The 18,818-nt window shown below is 42.6% G+C and overlaps 1 protein-coding gene across 1 annotated transcript in view; it reads right to left on the bottom strand.

The window, feature by feature from the left end:
• Positions 1-868: 868 nt before the first annotated feature.
• The window catches only part of B3GLCT (beta 3-glucosyltransferase), a 56,975-nt gene continuing 39,025 nt past the window's right edge, over positions 869-18,818 (bottom strand). The window contains exons 11-15 of the mRNA XM_068143189.1: positions 14,209-14,322; positions 10,251-10,350; positions 9,178-9,297; positions 7,950-8,094; positions 869-2,449 (exon numbers count right to left, since the gene is read on the bottom strand). Of these exons, the coding sequence (XP_067999290.1) occupies positions 2,282-2,449; positions 7,950-8,094; positions 9,178-9,297; positions 10,251-10,350; positions 14,209-14,322 (647 nt within the window). The 3' untranslated portion in view covers positions 869-2,281. The remainder of the gene's footprint in view (positions 2,450-7,949; positions 8,095-9,177; positions 9,298-10,250; positions 10,351-14,208; positions 14,323-18,818) is intronic.

Consider the following 18,818-nt stretch of genomic DNA (forward strand, 5'->3'; position numbering starts at 1 on the left):
CCGCGAAGGGGCTGGTCTCTTCTCCCAGGCAACCAGCACCAGAACAAGGGGACACAGTCTCAAGCTGCGCCACGGGAGGTTTAGACTCGAGGTGAGGAGGAAGTTCTTCACTGAGCGAGTCATTTGTCATTGGAATGTGCTGCCCAGGGAGGTGGTTGAGTCGCCGTCCCTGGAGGCGTTCAAGAGGAGATTGGACGTGGCACTTGGTGCCATGGTCTAGTCATGGGGTCTGTGTTGATAGGTTGGACTCGATGATCCTCGAGGTCCTTTCCAACCTAAGTTATACTGTGATACTGTGATACTGTAATACTTTCAGAATCCTTGCAGTCAAACTCAGGGCTATTGGCAAGAGAAAATATGGCCTTTAAGACAGTCACCATTACATCTGTCAGACCGGAAGTTAAAGTCTGAGTAATCAAGCAATGAATGAATTGATGGTTCCAGATCTCTAAACAAGATAGAAGCTACCAGTACAGCACAGTGTGAACCCAAAATCCCTTGTCTTTGCCTGACCAATTGTGCCTCCACAGGGCCAGTCTGAAGCTGGAAGTGATTGCACTATGTTGCAAGGCCTTTGGAGGATCTGATAATGATCTAGTTATTGTGATAGCATCAAGAATCCCAGTGACATGAGATGTCCATTCCAAAAGCATTTTTCATTTGGACAAAACTAGAGACCTGAAAATTAACCTGCTCTGGGAAAGCACTGTCAGCACAGAATATTAAAAAAATATATACAATTTTAAAAGTGTTTGAGCTGCCTTTCATTACAGATGACCACAGAGTAGTGTTCAGGTCAGAAAATCACAGCACAGGTGTTTTAAGTAATCCTGTTCTCAGTTTACAAAGAGGAAGAAGACACAAAAGGTTAAAGAAAAAAATGCTTTTATTCAGCATTCAGATCTCACAGTTCTAAACAGTAAACATAGCTAACAATTTGTCCATGGTACTGGAGAACATAGTCCTGGTTATCAGTGAAATGTCTACTGTTTAAGGCACTGATTGTGGGAAGTAAAAAGACATTAACATGGATTGCTCCTATTTAATCAGAATTTCCATCTATTATGAATATGTGCTTGCTGTTCAAATGCTTGAAATTCCACAAGCTTACATTCACAAATGTTTATACACAACTTCAGTAATTACTGAAACAGGAATCAGTGGTTCCCCTACTCAGACTCAAGAACTAGTATTGCACTACCTTGGAGTGGAATCAATTTTGAACCTACCAAAAGAAAACAAAACATAAATTACTTCAGCAGTATGGCTTTAAGAACCTGCATTTGGTTACAATGGAGCAAGCAGAGTTAAAACAGCATCCAAGAGGCATATACTGTCATCTCAAAAGGAGCAGTTTTACAATATAAAATTAGTTTAGGACATACTAAAGCCAGGTTTTGTACAAACATTTTTACAATTACTCAAAGGAGAAGGAAAAAAACAAACCCAACAACAAAACCCAAGAACATTTTAAATAGGAATCACTCTTTACATAAAATTACTTGATGATATAAATTAGGAATACTACCAGCTTTTTAAAGTTGGCATCGATGTACTAGTGAAATGCACACATCAGAAACGCTGAAGTGTTAGTTCTGCAGAAGTCCCTAAGAGTCGAATTTATACTTGCCAAAGAGATACACAGTGACTCAGGTTTCTGAAGGAGCCACAGTGACCTCCCGTGGCCACTTAAGAAATCCTTGTCCTGAACCTTTCTTTTCTATTTTGAACACGGTATTCCTCACATAAAAGGTACCACAGTAGATCGTGCTTGGTCCACCTGTCTCAAGAAATGACAATATTTCTATTTTAAATGAGTATAAAAGACTTTATATCTATTTTAAGTAAGTATAAAGCCTTCACACAATCTAGCTGCTGGTCAGAGGAACAAACTCATGGCTGCTCTCTGATTTATCAAGAATCTGTTCTGAAACAGTTTAGAGAGCTGTCAGTGAGAGATGATGTTCAACACAAGTTCAGTATTAGGCTCCCAAAAACATGAGCTCAGCTTTTGGTAGAACAAAGGAAGGAAATGTAAATGGATGCTGACTCGAAGTTCAAACGAGAACACAGATAAACTTGTGTGAGACATTTTAAAAGTGTCAAATTCATTGGTATACAAAGCTCCAAAACATTTCAGAAGGAAACCAAGTGTAAGAAAAGAATCCAAGAGTCAATTGGGTGCCTTCTCCCATTGCTCTGAAGCAATGCAACAGGAACACAACGACAACACAAAAATCACAGTAGCGACTGTCCCTCATCTGCAGTTACAGTCTATTGCTTATAAATCCTCTCTGTTATGTCCAACTTTCTTTGCTTTAGGTGGCTCTTCTGTGTTTGGTGCCAGCCATGTGAAATACACCTTCACTGGATCAATATTCCAATGCTTGTGAAAGGATACTGGAATTTGGTGAGAAAGGTAGTCTTTCGGGTAGTCCACCGGCCTTGCCTAAGAAAGAATAAACCACCTTAGCAGGGAGAAAATACACAAGATGCTAACAAAGGGGGTTTGACCTCATTCTATTAAATTAACTGATAGGAATTAATTTAGATCTGCAGTCATCACACACATGTTAAACATACCCTATTTCTCTGGATGAAATGGTCAGAACCTATGAACAGAAGTGAAAAACGGGACAGCGTAGCATTTGTACTGCATCTTGTCAAATACACAGCTTTGGTTCAATAATGACAGAATTATTTATAGCATTATTCCCAGCACAGCCACTGTGATTGTAGGATCCTAATAAGGCCATAAGCAGCTGAGATCAGTTTTGTGACATGGACAGTGGCATTGAGTGCACCCTCAGCAAGTTTGCTGATGACACCAAGCTGTGTGGTGCAGCAGACATGCTGGAGGGAAGGGAGGCCATCCAGAGGGACCTTGACAGGCTGGAGAGGTGGGCACAAGCCAACCTCATGAGGTTCAATAAGAGCAAGTGCAGGGTCCTGCATCTGGGTCGAGGCAATCCCAGGCACAAATACAGGCTGGGCAGTAACTGGCTGGAGAGCAGCCCTGAGGAGAGACTTGGGGGTGCTGGTGGACAATAAGCTCAACATGAGCTCTCAATGTGCACTTGCAGCCTGCAAAGCCAATCAGATCAGATGCATCAGGAGAAGTGTGGCCAGCAGGTCGAGGGAGGTGATCCTCCCCCTCTACTCAGCCCTGGTGAGACCCCACCTGGAGTACTGTGTCCAGTTCTGGAGCCCCTATTACAAGAGGGATGTGGAGGTGCTGGAGCGTGTCCAGAGAAGGGCCACAAGGATGATCAGAGGGCTGGAGCACCTCTCCTGTGTGGACAGACTGAAGGAGTTGGGGCTGCTCAGTCTGGAGAAGAGAAGGCTCCAAGGTGACCTCATTGTGGTCTTCCAGTATCTGAAGGGGGCCTACAGGAAAGCTGGGGAGGGACTTCTCAGGATGTCAGGTAGTGATAGGACTAGGGGGAATGGAATGAAGCTGGAGGTGGGGAGATTCAGGCTGGATGTGAGGAGGAGGTTCTTCACCATGAGAGTGGTGAAACCCTGGAATGGGTTGTCCAGGGAGGTGGTCGAGGCCCCGTCCCTGGAGGTGGTTTAAGAGCAGGCTGGATGAGGCTCTGGCCAGCCTGATCTAGTGTGGGGTGTCCCTGGCCATGGCAGGGGGGTTGGAACTAGATGATCCTTGTGGTCCCTTCCAACCCTGAATGATACTATGATACTACGAAAGGTTACCAAATGCAGGAAGTATTGTGGTGCCAGGGAACTGCAGTTATTCTTTCCCAAGTTATGTCAAAAAAAGAATTACAACAGAGCTACACAATACAGCTGACTTCTTAATGCACCAGGCATGTTTCATTTCCTCTGACAGTTTAATGGCATGTAAGTGCATCATTATATAAAAAGCTATAGTGATCCCTGGTAAAATAGCTAGGTATTGCCATTGTAAATAGTCTTTGTAAAGAGAAATGGATGGAAGACACACACTGGGGTTTTCTGCTAGATGTAAAACACAAGAAGAAAACTAAGTGATTTGGACACTGAGTCAGTGATTTGGTGCCTAAGCTGGTAACTGATTTAGTACTTTGTGCTTCACCTATTCATTCTGGTATTAATCAGTTCTGTATGCTGTGTTCTCCATGCAGTTCTGCACACACTTCTGATTCAGGCAGCACAATTTGTCATTAAGAACTCTGAATATGTGGTGTTGGGTTTTTTGTTTGAGATTTAAACACAGAGTGTTTATTTTTAAAATGCCATTGGAGAAATCAAGAGGGAGCCTATCTCCCTCAAGACTTCCAGAGCAACCCAACTTTAATGAGCATGTAGGTTTCAAAAACCTGAAGAATTTACTTTGACTAGAGACCATTCTCAGGTATCTGAGATGCAAGATTCTTGCTGTTTGAAAATCAATCAGCTCTTTATTGAGCTACAGGCAAAATTTTAGTGTCTTCACAATTCTAGAAGAATGAGATCTGCTCTAACAACTATAATTCTTATTGCACTGCTTTCTACTTGTCGGTGGTTGACCATAAGATAGCAAGTCCTTGAATTTCTTCTTCCTTACTTTTTATAGAACTATCATAATCTTTCCTGTTCTTTTGTGCTAGAATTTGTATTTGGAATTCTATGAAAGCAAATAGGTTGCTTTTTGTGCAGATTTTTTGAGACTACAATCCTCTCTGCCACTCAGCATGGGAAGGTTCTCTTCAGCAGTCTCATTACATCAAAAGGTGAGGCCACATCTGGAATGTTGTATCCAGTTATGGGCCACTCAGTTCAAGGACAGGGAACTATTTGAAATTGACCAGTGCAGAGCCACAAAGATGATTAAAGGACTGGAACATCTCCCTTAGGAGGAAAGGATGAGGGAGCTGTGGCTCTTTAGCTTGGAGGAGACTGAGAGGTGACCTCATTCATGTTTATAAAGATGTGAAAGGGGAGTGTTGGGAGGGCAGAGCCAGGCTCATCTCAGTGAGGTCCAGGGACAGTATGAAGGGCAACAGGGGCAAGATGAAGCATAGAAGGTTCCATGTGAACACAAGGCAAAACTTTTTCATTGTGAGAGTGGCAGAACACTGGAACAGGTTGCCCAGAGAGGTTGTGGAGTCTCCTTCTCTGGAGACATTCAAAACCTGCCTGGATGTATTCCTGTGTAAGCTACTCTAGGTGATCCTGCTCTGGCAGAGGGGGTGGACTAGGTGATCTTTCGAGGTCCATCCAACCCCTATCACTCTGTGATTCAGTGATGCACTTGGCGTGTAAGCAAACAGGAAATCAGTCAGCTGGCACTGTTACTGTTGTTGGAACATGTCCAGAGAAGGGCAACAAAGCTGGTGAGGGGTTTGGAGCACAAGCCCTATGAGGAGAGGCTGAGAGAGCTAGGGCTGCTTAGCCTGGAGAAGAGGAGGCTCAGGGGAGACCTTATTGCTGCTTACAACTACCTGAAGGGAGGTTGTAGCCAGGTGGGGGTTGGTCTCTTCTCCCAGGCAGGACAAGAGGACACAGTCTCAAGTTGTACCAGTGGAGGTTTAGGTTGGATGTTAGGAAGAAATTCTTCACTACAAGGGTGACAGAACACTGGAACAGGCTGCCCGGGGTGGGTGTGGAGTCTCCTTCTCTGGAGATATTCAAAACCCACCTGGATGTGTTCCTGTGTGATATGGTATGGGTGATCCTGCTCTGGCAGGGGGGTTGGACTAGATGATCTTTTGAGGTTCCTTCCAGCCCCTATCATTGTGTGATTCTGTGAGAATGATCCAGTATTAAATGCACACTCTTAAAGACTACAAGGAAGGCTGTTCCTACACATTTGTACAATGAGTTCTGTTCTGCCTGAGTCTCCTCTAATCAGGTGGGTTATGGGTTTTTTTTAAACACCTGTGCAAGTACAAATTATTCAATCACTTGTTTGATTTTAGAGGATGCATTACTTGCTTTCTATACTGAAAGGACTTAGTGATGATTAACAAACCAGGAAACACATGAGGGTTTTTTTATATGGACAAGGAATTAAAATACTGAATAATGCATTCTCAATCTGCCCATTTCTCTAAATAGTAAATGTAATCAGACAGAGAACTTTAATATAAGAGAAGCTGATAACTTAAATAGCAAACTTTACCCCCTCCTCCCCAACAGCTGCTTTGAATTCCATGGCAATTTCCTGATTTTCCAGCAGTCTGCTATCTTAATCTCGGTTGACATTCAGATAGACAGGCCTCACAGCTTTTAAACTACGTTAGCACCTGAAAAACACTGAACACTATATTGATTTAAATGCTGATTTACAAAAAGAAAAAAAAGATGTGCAATGTCTGGGAAAAATCCTAAGTGCTTCTTCTCTTTAATGCCATGGGAGGAAGGTAAAACTGTTTGTTTAGCTTATGAAGCAGCAAATCTCTCTGAGACCCAACACGCTGCATTTTCCACTGTGACACTGCAGTTAGATCATTAAACAGTCTGGAAGACAGAAAGAAGACTCAAATCTATTCCAACCCACCTCTCCCAAACTAGAGAATATGCTTACAAGAACATCATGGTTTGTGACCTTTTTTTCCCCTTGTGCTAGCACAGAATCATAGAATGGTTCAGGTTGGAAGGGACCTCCAAAGATCAGGTAATTTATCATATCTACACTATTCTTCAGAATCCACTGCAAAAAGAACAGCTCTGGAAATAATTTTACATGTTTTGTCCTCACTGATGAGATTATTTCACTCTGAACACTGAATCAGCAGAAAAACATGGGTAAGTAGAGGAAAACATGCTGAAAAATTTCAGTCCTCATTATCTGAAGAAAAAAGTATTATGGCATGGTTGGCTTTAGGTTTTTTGTTTGTTTGTTTTGTTGTGGTTTTGGGGGGTTTGTTCTTTTCTTAGAGGACACATCACAAATATTCAAAGCATGTGGCTCTTCCAGTATCACAGTATCACCAAGGTTGGAAGAGACCTCAAAGATCATCGAGTCCAACCTGTCACCACAGACCTCATGACTGGACCATGGCATCAAGTGCCACGTCCAATCCCTTCTTGAACACCTCCAGGGACGGTGACTCCACCACCTCCCTGGGCAGCACATTCCAATGACAAATGACTCTCTCTGTGAAGAACTTTCTCCTCACCTCAAGCCTAAACTTCCCCTGGTGCAGCTTGAGACTGTGTCCTCTTGTTCTGGTGCTGGTTGCCTGGGAGAAGAGACCAACCCCTTCCTGGCTACAACCACCCCTCAGGTAGTTGTAGAGGGCAATGAGGTCACCCCTGAGACTCCTCTTCTCCAGGCTAAACAATCCCAGCTCCCTCAGACTCTCCTCACAGAGCTTGTGCTCAAGGCCTCTCCCCAGCCTTGTTGCCCTTCTCTGGACACGTTCAAGTGTCTCGATGTTCTTCCTAAACACAGTACTCAAGGTGTGGCCTAACCAATGCAGAGTACAGGGGCACAATGACTTCCCTGCTCCTGCTGGCCACACTATTCCTAATGCAAGCCAGGATGCCATTGGCCTTCTTGGCCACCTGGGCACACTGCTGGCTCATGTTTAGGTGACTGTCAATCAGCAACCCCTAGGTCCCTCTCTGTTTGTCAGCTCTCCAGCCACTCTGACCCCAGCCTGTAGCTCTGCATGGGGTTGCTGAGGCCAAAGTGCAGCACCCAGCACTTGGACTTGTTAATTCTATTTCTTATTTAAAGTTCCCATCTCTGACAGCAATTTGTATAGAATGCAGTCATAGGGTAACTGAAATATCTAACAAACTATTAAAGCATTGTAATAATCCAGTGTTTGGGAATATTCTTATCTGCTTGACCAATTTATTCTGGGGAGGAATAGGTATAACAGCAGCATCTTGGTTATTGCTATTAGGTATTAATCAAGTCTGCAATATTGATGAGTTTGCAATATTTATGAGTCTTGTTTTATATCTATGCTTAAAAGAATGAAACATTTTTTAAATACTAGTAAAAACAACTGTCTGACCTGATGGAAAAGTGGACTGTGTGTTATGGGGATTCCTAAGCCACTGAAACACATCCCAAGGACCATATCATCAGGCGCATCCATGCTGTAACATCGGCATTTACTAGCAAGCAGCTTCTGAACAGCCCTTCTGCTGAAAACCATCCTGAGGGAAAAAAAGAGCAAAGGAAATACATAAGACAACAGCTACCAGAGAAGACAAATGACAGGAATTAATACATATTACTAAATTATATAAAAATATAAAGACAAAATGTAACCCTCTGGTACAAAAACATCCAGAATGTCACACTTTCAATAGTGATGAGTAGAGCAAGAAGTGCTTTCTGTAAGGTAATTACTTCATGCAGTGTGGCAGTTTCAGGCTGTGCCTTTAAAGCTAGCTGCAGATTTTCATCACAACTTCTCTTAGCTCCTAGATTACCAGTTTTGAATTGGATGTTCAAAGGTAAGGGTTCTACACCACACCATGCCACAGATGCCACATGGTCCAAGTGGATGGCTCTGATAACACAGAAAGCTTGAATGGGAAATCTTGAGAGACCTGGTCTGGTGTTTGTTCTAAAGTCTGCTCCCACAACCTCTTCTGAGTTAGGACATTTGAGTCTTTGAGCATCATTACATTTTAATTGTACTAGGAAACCCCACTCTTTCTACTGGAACTAACCTGTGCTTGTGGCAGTTGCAACCACTCCTGCCCCAAGCAGGAAAGACCTCGAGGTGAGGCTTGTGAAGAGCTGATCTTTATCAGCTTTGTATCTCTGCTGCCCCTAAGTCTAAAGACCTTTTGTTTTCTTGGAGAACCAACTAATTGAGGAACTAACTAGTAAAATGAGAGGGGTAAAAATGGAGCTCTGCTATGGACAGGAGCTCTCTCCTTGCTCCACAGAAACAGCCTTTGCAGCTCAGAACTTCTCCCCTTTAGAACAGAACCTAAGGAACCTCACACCTCCCCCTGCCCTTGGTGAGTGTAGATATATATATGCATCCGTGGGAGATTTTCCTTTTGCGAGTGAGCTGTGTGCACATTTTGCACCACTGTTTTCCTAACCAACATCCAAACCTCTAATTTTCTGTGTTGAAAGGAGAGCAGACTTAATCCTAATAAATCAGCGGCCGTTAGCCTCCTGTTCTGTGTGTATCTCCTTTGCGGCAGTGCCGTCATTCAAAAGGGTTGCGCTCAAAGCGGGGACCGACGTAGGTTTCAGCGAGAATTTAAACACATTACCCTCCTCCACCAGTGATGTAACTGTATCCTCCTGTTCCCAAGCCGTAGCCATAGCGTTCTCCAAGAAACACTGCTTCATTTGGGTCGTAGCAGCTGAGTAATTTTCGGAGTCTGAAGATACTACAGGATGAAAACCCATTTTAAAATAACTAAATCAATCAATCAATCACACAGACTTTCCTTTTGAAACAGTCCAGACTAGCTTAAGTGGCATTCTAGTAAACGGCACAAAAATTATAGGAGAAATTCTACAAAAAGCAGAGATGCAAACTGTTGGAAGAGAAATTGAAGATGGGCTATTTCCTGTGAGAGATGACTGCCACATTTGCACAAATGATGAATCAGCTCCTGAAAGTTTTCTGAGGCTGGCAGCAAAGCTCAGCAAAATTGTCACATCCCAGGGAAAACATGAAATTGTTTTTTTCTGAGCAAGGGTAAAATCTTTGCAAATTATCTTTTTTCCCCCCAGGAATTGAAAACCAAACCCAAATATTCAGTGACACAAATATTGCTTTATCTACAATTACAGCCTCTTAACAATTCCTCTTCTTCATTAATGTATTGTCCTGAACTACCTCTTCTCATATTCTTGACCTGCCGGTTAACCACTGTGCCTTATTTTGCTCATACTGCACAGTTAGTTTTCATGTGAACAGGAACTTATTTTCTAACAAAGGCAAGTCCTTGGACAACTGTTTTAGGTGTCTCTGACAACTAACCTTAGCTTACAACACATTTATGTGAGGAATACATCTTGGAAAGTATATTAGCAAATGCCTACAACCAACAAGGTCAGACATACCTACAATGAAGAATCACAACAGGGGATCACATTCAGACTATATGATTACACAAGAAAACTAATATGCCTAGTTTATACCAAGATACAAGATTACATTGGTTTTAGTATCAGTCAAGAAATTACAAAAGTAACTTTTTTTCCCCCCCTTACAGCAATATAAAGCTACATAACTAATAAAACATCTGTATCTCTTAAATACAGAAGAGATGAATCCTGCTAAAACTCCTACTGACATGAACTGTGGTAACTCCTGAAGTGTTGCAATATATACCTTATCAGTGTGTCATCATCCACTATGACTAGCCAAGGAATTCTGGGAGAGCTATGATTCAAAAACCTTTCCAAAATGGCAAAAGTTTTCCCACAGTGACCTAAATGAGGAGAAATAACAGAATATACCTGTAAACAAAATGAGATTTTGTAATAAACAATCATTCATTAAGTAAATGTTTTACTGCACTACACAAAACATTTTGGAAATGACTGGCAAAATATTTGAGATGCAAGTTTAACCACATCCCTCACTGTGCTGAATGGTGTGTGCTGGAGTGAGTTCAGGGAAGGGCCACAAAGGTGCTATGAGGAGAGGTCGAGGGAGATGGGATTGTTCGGCCTAGAGAATACTTGGGGGGACCTTGAAGTTGCCTTCCAATACCTAAAGGGATCCTACAGGAAGGGACCTTTCATAATGGTGTCTAGCCATAGGACAAGGGGGAATGGTTTTAAGCTGAGGGAGAATAGGTTTAGACTGGATCTTAGGAAGAAGTTCTTCAGTAAGAGGGTGCTGGGATTCTGGAACAGCTTGCTCATGGAGGCTGTGGATGCCTCCTCTCTGGGGCTGGATGAGGCCTCAAGCAGCCGAGTCTAGTTGTGAGGCATCCCTGCCCATAGCAGGCAGGTTGGAGTAGATGATCTCCGAGCTCCCTTTCAACCAAAGCCATTCTATGATTCTGCAGACTATTCCACCACAACCAATCTTTCTACTCAGGAGCACAGTTTTGAAGAATGTTCAAGCACAGAAATTCTTTGAATTGTGGAAACCTGAAAGATAAGCTTTATTCCAGCTTTATTCGGTTAAGCTGTTGGACAATACTGGATGAGCTGCTACTCTTCATTCAAAACGGTAAAAATGAGGAGGCAATGATAGAAACATGTTCTGCAAAATACTCCAGGCATTTTCATAGCATTTCATGATATGTCAGGCAGGCTCATATGCTTTTATGTAAGTATTTAAGCCTACATTAAGCTACCATACTCAGCAGCAGCATTTTAGATCATGGTAACTTCTTCCAAGGGAAGGCCTTAACATGTATCACAAGGCTATAATAAAGGTGGGAGGTAAAACATCCTTCACTAGGAGTGGAGAAGTGAAATAGCCCTGTTCAGAATGAGCAGGACAAGAGAAACAAGAAGTACCAGATATATCAGAAAAGTCTACTTGCAGTCTTCATTCATCTAGATCACAGCTGATCATCTAAAGCTGTGCCAGGGGAAGTTCAGGCTGGAGGTCAGGAGGAAGTTTTACACGGAGAGAGTGATTGCCCATTGGAATGGACTGCCCAGGGAGGTGGTGGAGTCGCCGTCACTGGAGGTGTTCAGGAGGACACTTGACAGGGTGCTTGGTTACATGGGTTAGTTTATTAGGTGGTGTTGGGTGATAGGTTGGACATGATGATCTTGAAGGTCTCTTCCAACCTGGTTTATTCTATTCTTCTATTCTATTCTATTCTATTCATGGTATCAATATGACAATTAACAATCATTTAAAAGATACAGATTGGGTGCTATATTTGAAGCTTCTTACACCTGAAATATGTTTTGAGGAAATGCAGTAACTCTGTGCTTGAGAAATGGAGGAAGTCCTGGTTTGCTGATTTTGTGAAACTATGAATTTCATGCAGACTGACATATGGACATCTACAAAATTAATAGCAAGGTTTCTATATTCCATTCCATTATGAAAGATGGGACAAAAATATTATTAGAGCACACTTCAGCACAATTTGTTTAGTTCAGAATGTCAGCAGCCCACTGGTCCCACTGCTCTCCACAGCAATGCTCAAAGGCCAAACACAGAAGCTCCCTTCCACCTGGTGTGACTAGTACTTGCTGCAGATGATGCACATATACCCAGAAGGTCTGTTGCCTCCTGAAAACATTCACTGGTTGCACATGTGAAAATATTCACAATGCACCTGTACAAGTGGAAATCTTTGTCTACTTTCTCTCTGCCTCTAACAGACTCTGTAGAGGACCAAAACAAATTAAAAAGGCAGCTGGAAGTAATCCAGACAGCAGAACGACTGACCTAGGAGGTGAGATTAAAGCTAGTAGGCCACAGCATGGACACCTCTAATGAAGAAGGTAAGAGCTTGCAGCAAAGACTATAAGCCTGGAAACAACAGATGAAATAAAAGAAAATATTCTAAAATGAATAAACTTGTGGAAGCCACCATATCCACATCTTTTTCCTATTCAAATACAAATTAATTTGAAACCATGCTGTTTGCCATAAAAAGATCTTCCAATCTTAACATCTGGGGTTTGTGCTTAAATCAAGACATGCTAGGCACAAGCATGCAATTTTTGAATGCCATGTGGCAAGTTTATGCTCCATAACCAGTTGCCACCGTCTGAAATATATTTATGAGACTTCTGAAATAACTATAACGGCATGAGATTGAACACATCCAAGTGCCAGGTTCTGCACATCGGCCACAACAACCCCAGGCAGTGCTACAGGCTGGGATCAGAGTGGCTGGAGAGCAGCCAGGCAGAGAGGGACCTGGGGGTGCTGGTTGATGGTAGGCTGAACATGAGCCTGCAGTGTGCCCAGGCAGCCAGGAGGGCCAATGGCATCCTGGCCTGCATCAGGAACAGTGTGGCCAGCAGGAGCAGGGAGGTCATTCTGCCCCTGTATAATGCACTGGTTAGGCCACACCTCGAGTACTGTGTCCAGTTCTGGGCCCCTCAGTTTAGGAAGGATGTTGACTTGATGGAGCGTGTCCAGAGAAGGGCAACAAAGTTGGTGAGGGGCTTGGAACACAAGCCATATGAGGAGAGGCTGAGGGAGCTGGGGTTGCTTAGTCTGGAGAAGAGGAGACTCAGGGATGACCTTATTGCTGTCTACAACTACCTGAAGGGGGGTTGTAGACAGGCAGATGTTGGTCTCTTCTCCCAGGCAGCCAGCACCAGAACAAGAGGACACAGTCTCAGGCTGCGCCAGGGGAAGTTCAGGCTGGAGGTCAGGAGGAAGTTTTACACAGAGAGAGTGATTGCCCATTGGAATGGACTGCCCGGGGAGGTGGTGGAATCGCCATCGCTGGAGGTGTTCAGGAGGAGACTTGACAGGGTGCTTGGTTGCATGGGTTAGTTGATTAGGATGATAGGTTGGACGCAATGATCTTGAAGGTCTCTTCCAACCTGGTCTGGTCTGGTCTATTCTATTCTATATGACTTCTGCAAATATTGATATTCTTACTCATGATCCTACCCAGTGTAATAACATCAATTCTTGTGTCTTGAGTGTATCGGTGTACCATTGTCGTGGTTTGGGAGATCAATTCTCCCACCACAGGCAAAGAAAGATTCAGACAAATGGATTGCAAAAAAATGGTGGAAAGTTTAAGTGGGTAAACAAGAATAACAACAATGAAAGTTTTACAGAGAACCACAGGCACCGTGGCAAAAGAAAGAGATCCCAGAACATACCCAAGAATGTCGTATCCCCACCTGGGGGTACACCCAACCCCACGCCCAGGGATCTTCCCCCCACCCTAGCCTGGGCATGCCCAAGGGAGGCAGCTCATGCCATTTTACCTAGGTAGCAGCAGGGGACAAAAGAGGAAGTAAAGACCCCATGTGGATGTTTTATAGAGGAGCAGAGTGGGTGAAATACCTGGTTTGCTGTGACCACGCAGTGGGCTGGACCCTTTTGGGTGTGGGCTGTGTGGTGGCATCCTGGCCAGCACCCAGCCTAAACCACCACAACCATGCTTTCATACTCAGAGCAATTCTTCCTAAAAAGAACATTCTGCCTACACAGCAAAATGCACTCTCCATCCATTTCCTGTGTGGCAAACGAATTCCTTTAGTTTAGACTGCACAAATGTTCCACAGAACTTCTCTCTAAGCTATGTACTACATATGAAATATACATGCCATCCATAAAATTCACCAACTTTAGACAGTTACTTGCACAAAACTGACAACAGCAGTCACTAGCTCACCTCTGTCGGTATTAGGTACACCTAAATCTATAGTAGGAATGGAGATGTCTGCATAGTCACTGTAGTATTCAATAAGGGCAGCTTCTTTCTCCCAGGTCTGCTTTACAACTGGTACTGCAAAACAATGGTTGACATTGCAACAAATGACTTGGTTAAAATAAACACTTGCTCCAAACATTTATACATCTTGTTAACTGACACGTTCCTTCGCACGGTAATGAAAAGGCTGTTTCAAATACAACATCATGGCTCTAAATGTTCTTCCTTTTCCCTTCCCTACAGTATTTGGAGAGAAACAATTTAACATTTTTATGAAAGCCAGTCAAGGCAGTTTTATTTATAGAATTACTCTTTTTTTTTTCCCTTTTTAAAACTCTGATGTTTACATTTATGCTAACCACAGTATGGAATCCATTACTTTCACACTGGGTATGGTAGACATAGCACATCAGCATGAACACTCTGAGAGATCAATCACTCTTCCAGTATTAGAACTACTGCACAGCACATCCAGCTGCAGAGAGGATAAAATACTCTGAATCAGACAGTGAACAAATGCACCTTTCAAAATGCTACAGGTGTGTAATGTACATCCTATCTGACAGCAATGATGTGTCAACGCTCAAAAGCATCTATCACTGGAGACACACTCCTAAAAGGCTGTTTATAAATACCACACAACCAGTTTTGATCCCATGGAGATTCTGTTCAAAGGAAGGCTGCTTAATGCTTCTCTACAGAAGCAATACCCTTTTTATTAGTTTGCCATTCATTTAAAATTGATCATACAAAACCCTAATAATCATGCTACGAATGTTTAAACTTCATCCAAATGTCAACAACCTACGGGTAACATAAAAAAAAAGCCAAATGCTTGTAAGGTGTTTGGAAGAGAACTATCAGATTAAAATAATGTTTGGGTTTTTCCCCATTAAAAAAATTAAGTAGTCAGGTCTTAGATGAGCAACTGTTCTCAAGCACAGCATTCTGCTGTCATTGTTTGCTTTATGCTCTTTGACACCATCCAGTGGATCTCACTGGTAGCAGCTAGTTCTTTAAATGGAGGAAATATTTACGCAAGTTCCCTTTGCTGCTATATAACTCTGATGCTTGTGAACAGCTCATTGCTGCTGTATTGGGTTTGCATGGCAAGGTTTTGGTAGTGACTGGGCTAGAGGAGTGGCTTTTCTAAGAAACTGGTAGAAGCTTCCCCTATGTCTAAAAGAGTGAATATACCAGCCAGCTCCAAGATGGACCAGCTGCTGGCCAAGGCCAAATCCATCAGTGACAGTGGTAGTGCATCTGGGCTAACCTATCTCAGAAGGGGAAAAATGTTGCTAGGAACTGCAATTGTAGCAAGAGAGAGAAGTGAAAAGATCTAAGACAAACAACTCCGCAGACACCACGGTTAGTGAAGAAATAGGGGTAGAAGGTGCTCCAGGTGCTGGAGCAGAGATTTCCCTGCAGCCCATGGTGAAGACCATGGTGAGGCTGGCAGTCCCCCTGCAATCCATGGAGGACCTCATGTCAGAGCAGGTGGATGCCCAAAGGGGACTGTGACATTGTGGGAAGTCTGCACTGTAGCAGGCTTCTGGTAGGACCTGCGGACTCCTGAAGAGAGGAGTCCACAGTGAAGCAGGTTTTCCTAGCAGAAATTTCTGACTCCAGGGGTAGACCAGAACTGGAGCAGTCTGCTCCTGAAGGACAGCCTCCCACAAAAGGGACCTGACGATGGAGCACGGGGTGTGAGGAGACCTCCTCCTGCAGAGGAAGAAGCAGCCAAGACAATGTGTGATGAACTGACTGCAACCCTCATTCCTCATTTCCCTGTGCTGCTGCAGGGGAAGAGGTAGATAAATTTGGAGTAAAGTTAAGGCTAAGAAGTAAGGAGGGGTGGGGGGGAAGATCTGGGGTTTATTTCTCATTACCCTACTCTGATTTGATTAGTCATAAACTAAACTAAATTTCCCCAAGTTGAGTCTGCTTTGTTGACAGATAGCCCTGGCCCTTATCTTAACCCATGAGCCTTTTGTTATATGTTCTCTCCCCAGTTCATTTGAGAAGAGAAATGACTAGGTGGCTTTGGTGGGTTCTTTGCATTCAGCTACACTCAACCCACCTGTTCTTCAAATGGATGAAATATTTACATAACTTCCCTTTGTTGCTATATAATTCTGATACTTTCTAATCCCCTTGCTGGAATCATTCACCACCTAATTTGATGTTTGCTGCCTACCTACTTGTTCACTTTTTTCTGCTCTGATCAGAGAGGGACTTGAAGGATTTCTTCTTCTTGATTGACCAATAGTAAGTTTGATAACAGTTACCTTTCAGTTCATTCTAGTGCTAACGCAGAGTGCTAAGAACTCAATGCACTAATAATAGTAAAGGCTTTAGTATCTGAAATATAATGTCACTTCTGCACTACTGTGCAATGGCCAGTGCTGCTTCTAAAATGTTTTAAAGGAATGTAAAACTGCTCTCAATTTTTGCATAAAACATCCAAAGGGAATTATGTTTAAAAAACTGTATTCATATAACATTATGGTGGAGTCCTGAAACACAAAGACAGGAATTTCATAGTGCATTAACTCTACCTCCAGTGTAATAAAAAGTCACATTACATCACATAACATTGCATAATCAGGCATTAAATGGCAGAGAATGCCATGCAAACATTAGGGTTTTTTCCCAACTAGAGTAAGAAAACATGTAGGCAGGAAATTATTTTGTCAGAATGTTCTACTTAATGTCTCTCAAAAGACCAAAACCAGAAAGCTGTCAGAAAATGAGGCCCCAATACAGAAGCATCACAGACACATAAAATGCTTCCCACCTTCCTGTAAGAAGCTGTTCTACCTTTCTCCGGTAAAGGAACTCAATCTCAATAGGGTGCTTCATCTTACAAAGCACTATTTGCTATTACAGACTAAGCCTCTCAGTTGCTTTGGTGGAGTCTCCATTTGCATAAACAAAAAAAAAAGTTCACTGAAGCAAGGACCTGAGTCTCACCTCACTAAAATGGTCTTTAAAGTGGGCTACTAGCAAAGAGTCCCTCTCTTTTCCTGGATTGTTTGGATGGAAATGTCTCCATCTAGACTGATGCCTATTGTAAATTGAATCCCACAGTATTTTGTAATACCTGTCAAATTTTCCTGTCCAAAAAAAAAGAACATCTGCATGAAATTGTGGACTAGGACTTGATGCAGATATTTATTAAAGTATTAATACTTATGATCAAATGGAAGTTTCAACACCATACCACAGAGATAATTACAGAAGGTCAGCTCTAAGCTCTTAATTATATGCTATTTCTGCTACATCTAGAACCTTGAGGCATGTTTGCAGTCTTTAAATTTTCTTAGATGATTATACATGGCATGAACAAGAGGGATCTGGAGGTGCTGGAATGTGTCCAGAGTAGGGCTACAAGGATGATCAGAGGGCTGGAGAACCTCTCCTATGAGGACAGACTGAAGGAGTTGGGGCTGTTCAGTCTGCAGAAGAGAAGGCTCCCAGGTGACCTAATTGTGGCCTTCCAGTATCTGAAGGGGGCCTACAAGAAGGCTGGGGAGGGACTTCTCAGGATGTCAGGTAGTGATAGGACTAGGGGGAATGGAATGAAGCTGGAGGTGGGGAGATTCAGGCTGGATGTGAGGAGGAAGTTCTTCACTGTGAGAGTGGTGAAACCCTGGAATGGGTTGTCCAGGGAGGTGGTCGAGGCCCCGTCCCTGGAGGTGTTTAAGCCCAGGCTGGATGAGGCTCTGGCCAGCCTGATCTAGTGTGGGGTGTCCCTGCCCATGGCAGGGGGGTTGGAACTAGATGATCCTTGTGATCCCTTCCAACCGTGACTGATACTACGATACTATGTGAAGAGTTGTATCTGAAGTGAATCCTGCTTTTACACACTGAATTCTAAGCCTTAATGTTGCACATATGTAGTTTTTGGCATACAATAAAAAATGACTTACCAGGTAAAAAGAGCTCTCTGAAGCTGGCATCCATTAATCTTTCAAAATCTTGAGTAAGATTTTCCTCTATTGCATAACACTGGAAGCTGTGAGGAAAGTTCAAGAATTTTCCTCAGTCTTCAACAGGTGTTTCTTGAAGGATGTTTATGCTGCCTTTTTGAAGCCATATAATTCTTCTCTGTCTTTCTGGGTTTTTTGGATTATTTTTTTTTATTTTTAGTTTTAATTTTGATGTAAGAAAATAAATATGGATCCAGAAAGGAGAACTCTTCAGTGAACTCCAATTACAGGACAGTCAATTTTGTTTTGTCAAAAGCTACTTTAAGGATAGCCTAGTGATTAGGTGATTACAATACCTAAAAAGTGCAGTAACATTAAGGAAAAAAATAATATCCATAAATCTTATTTTGAAGAAAAAAAAAAACAAACCAGCAACTGGAAAATAATCTCAATCCAGAAATGACAGAACCTAGTTTTGGATGCCTCAGTAAAGAGATACTTAGTTAAGAAAACAGCTGTTATCTACATCCTGTCTTCTGACAACAGCTGTGGCAAAACTGCAAAATTTGGCACAACTCTTAGCCATTAATTATTTTTTTTTCTGCCAATAATCATCAGTCTAAAAATGAATTAAGGGCA

This window comes from Melanerpes formicivorus, unplaced genomic scaffold (assembly GCF_026170545.1).
Source record: "Melanerpes formicivorus ecotype bairdi unplaced genomic scaffold, bMelFor1.0.p_v2 SCAF_1, whole genome shotgun sequence".
NCBI classification, from domain to species: Eukaryota; Metazoa; Chordata; class Aves; order Piciformes; family Picidae; genus Melanerpes; species Melanerpes formicivorus.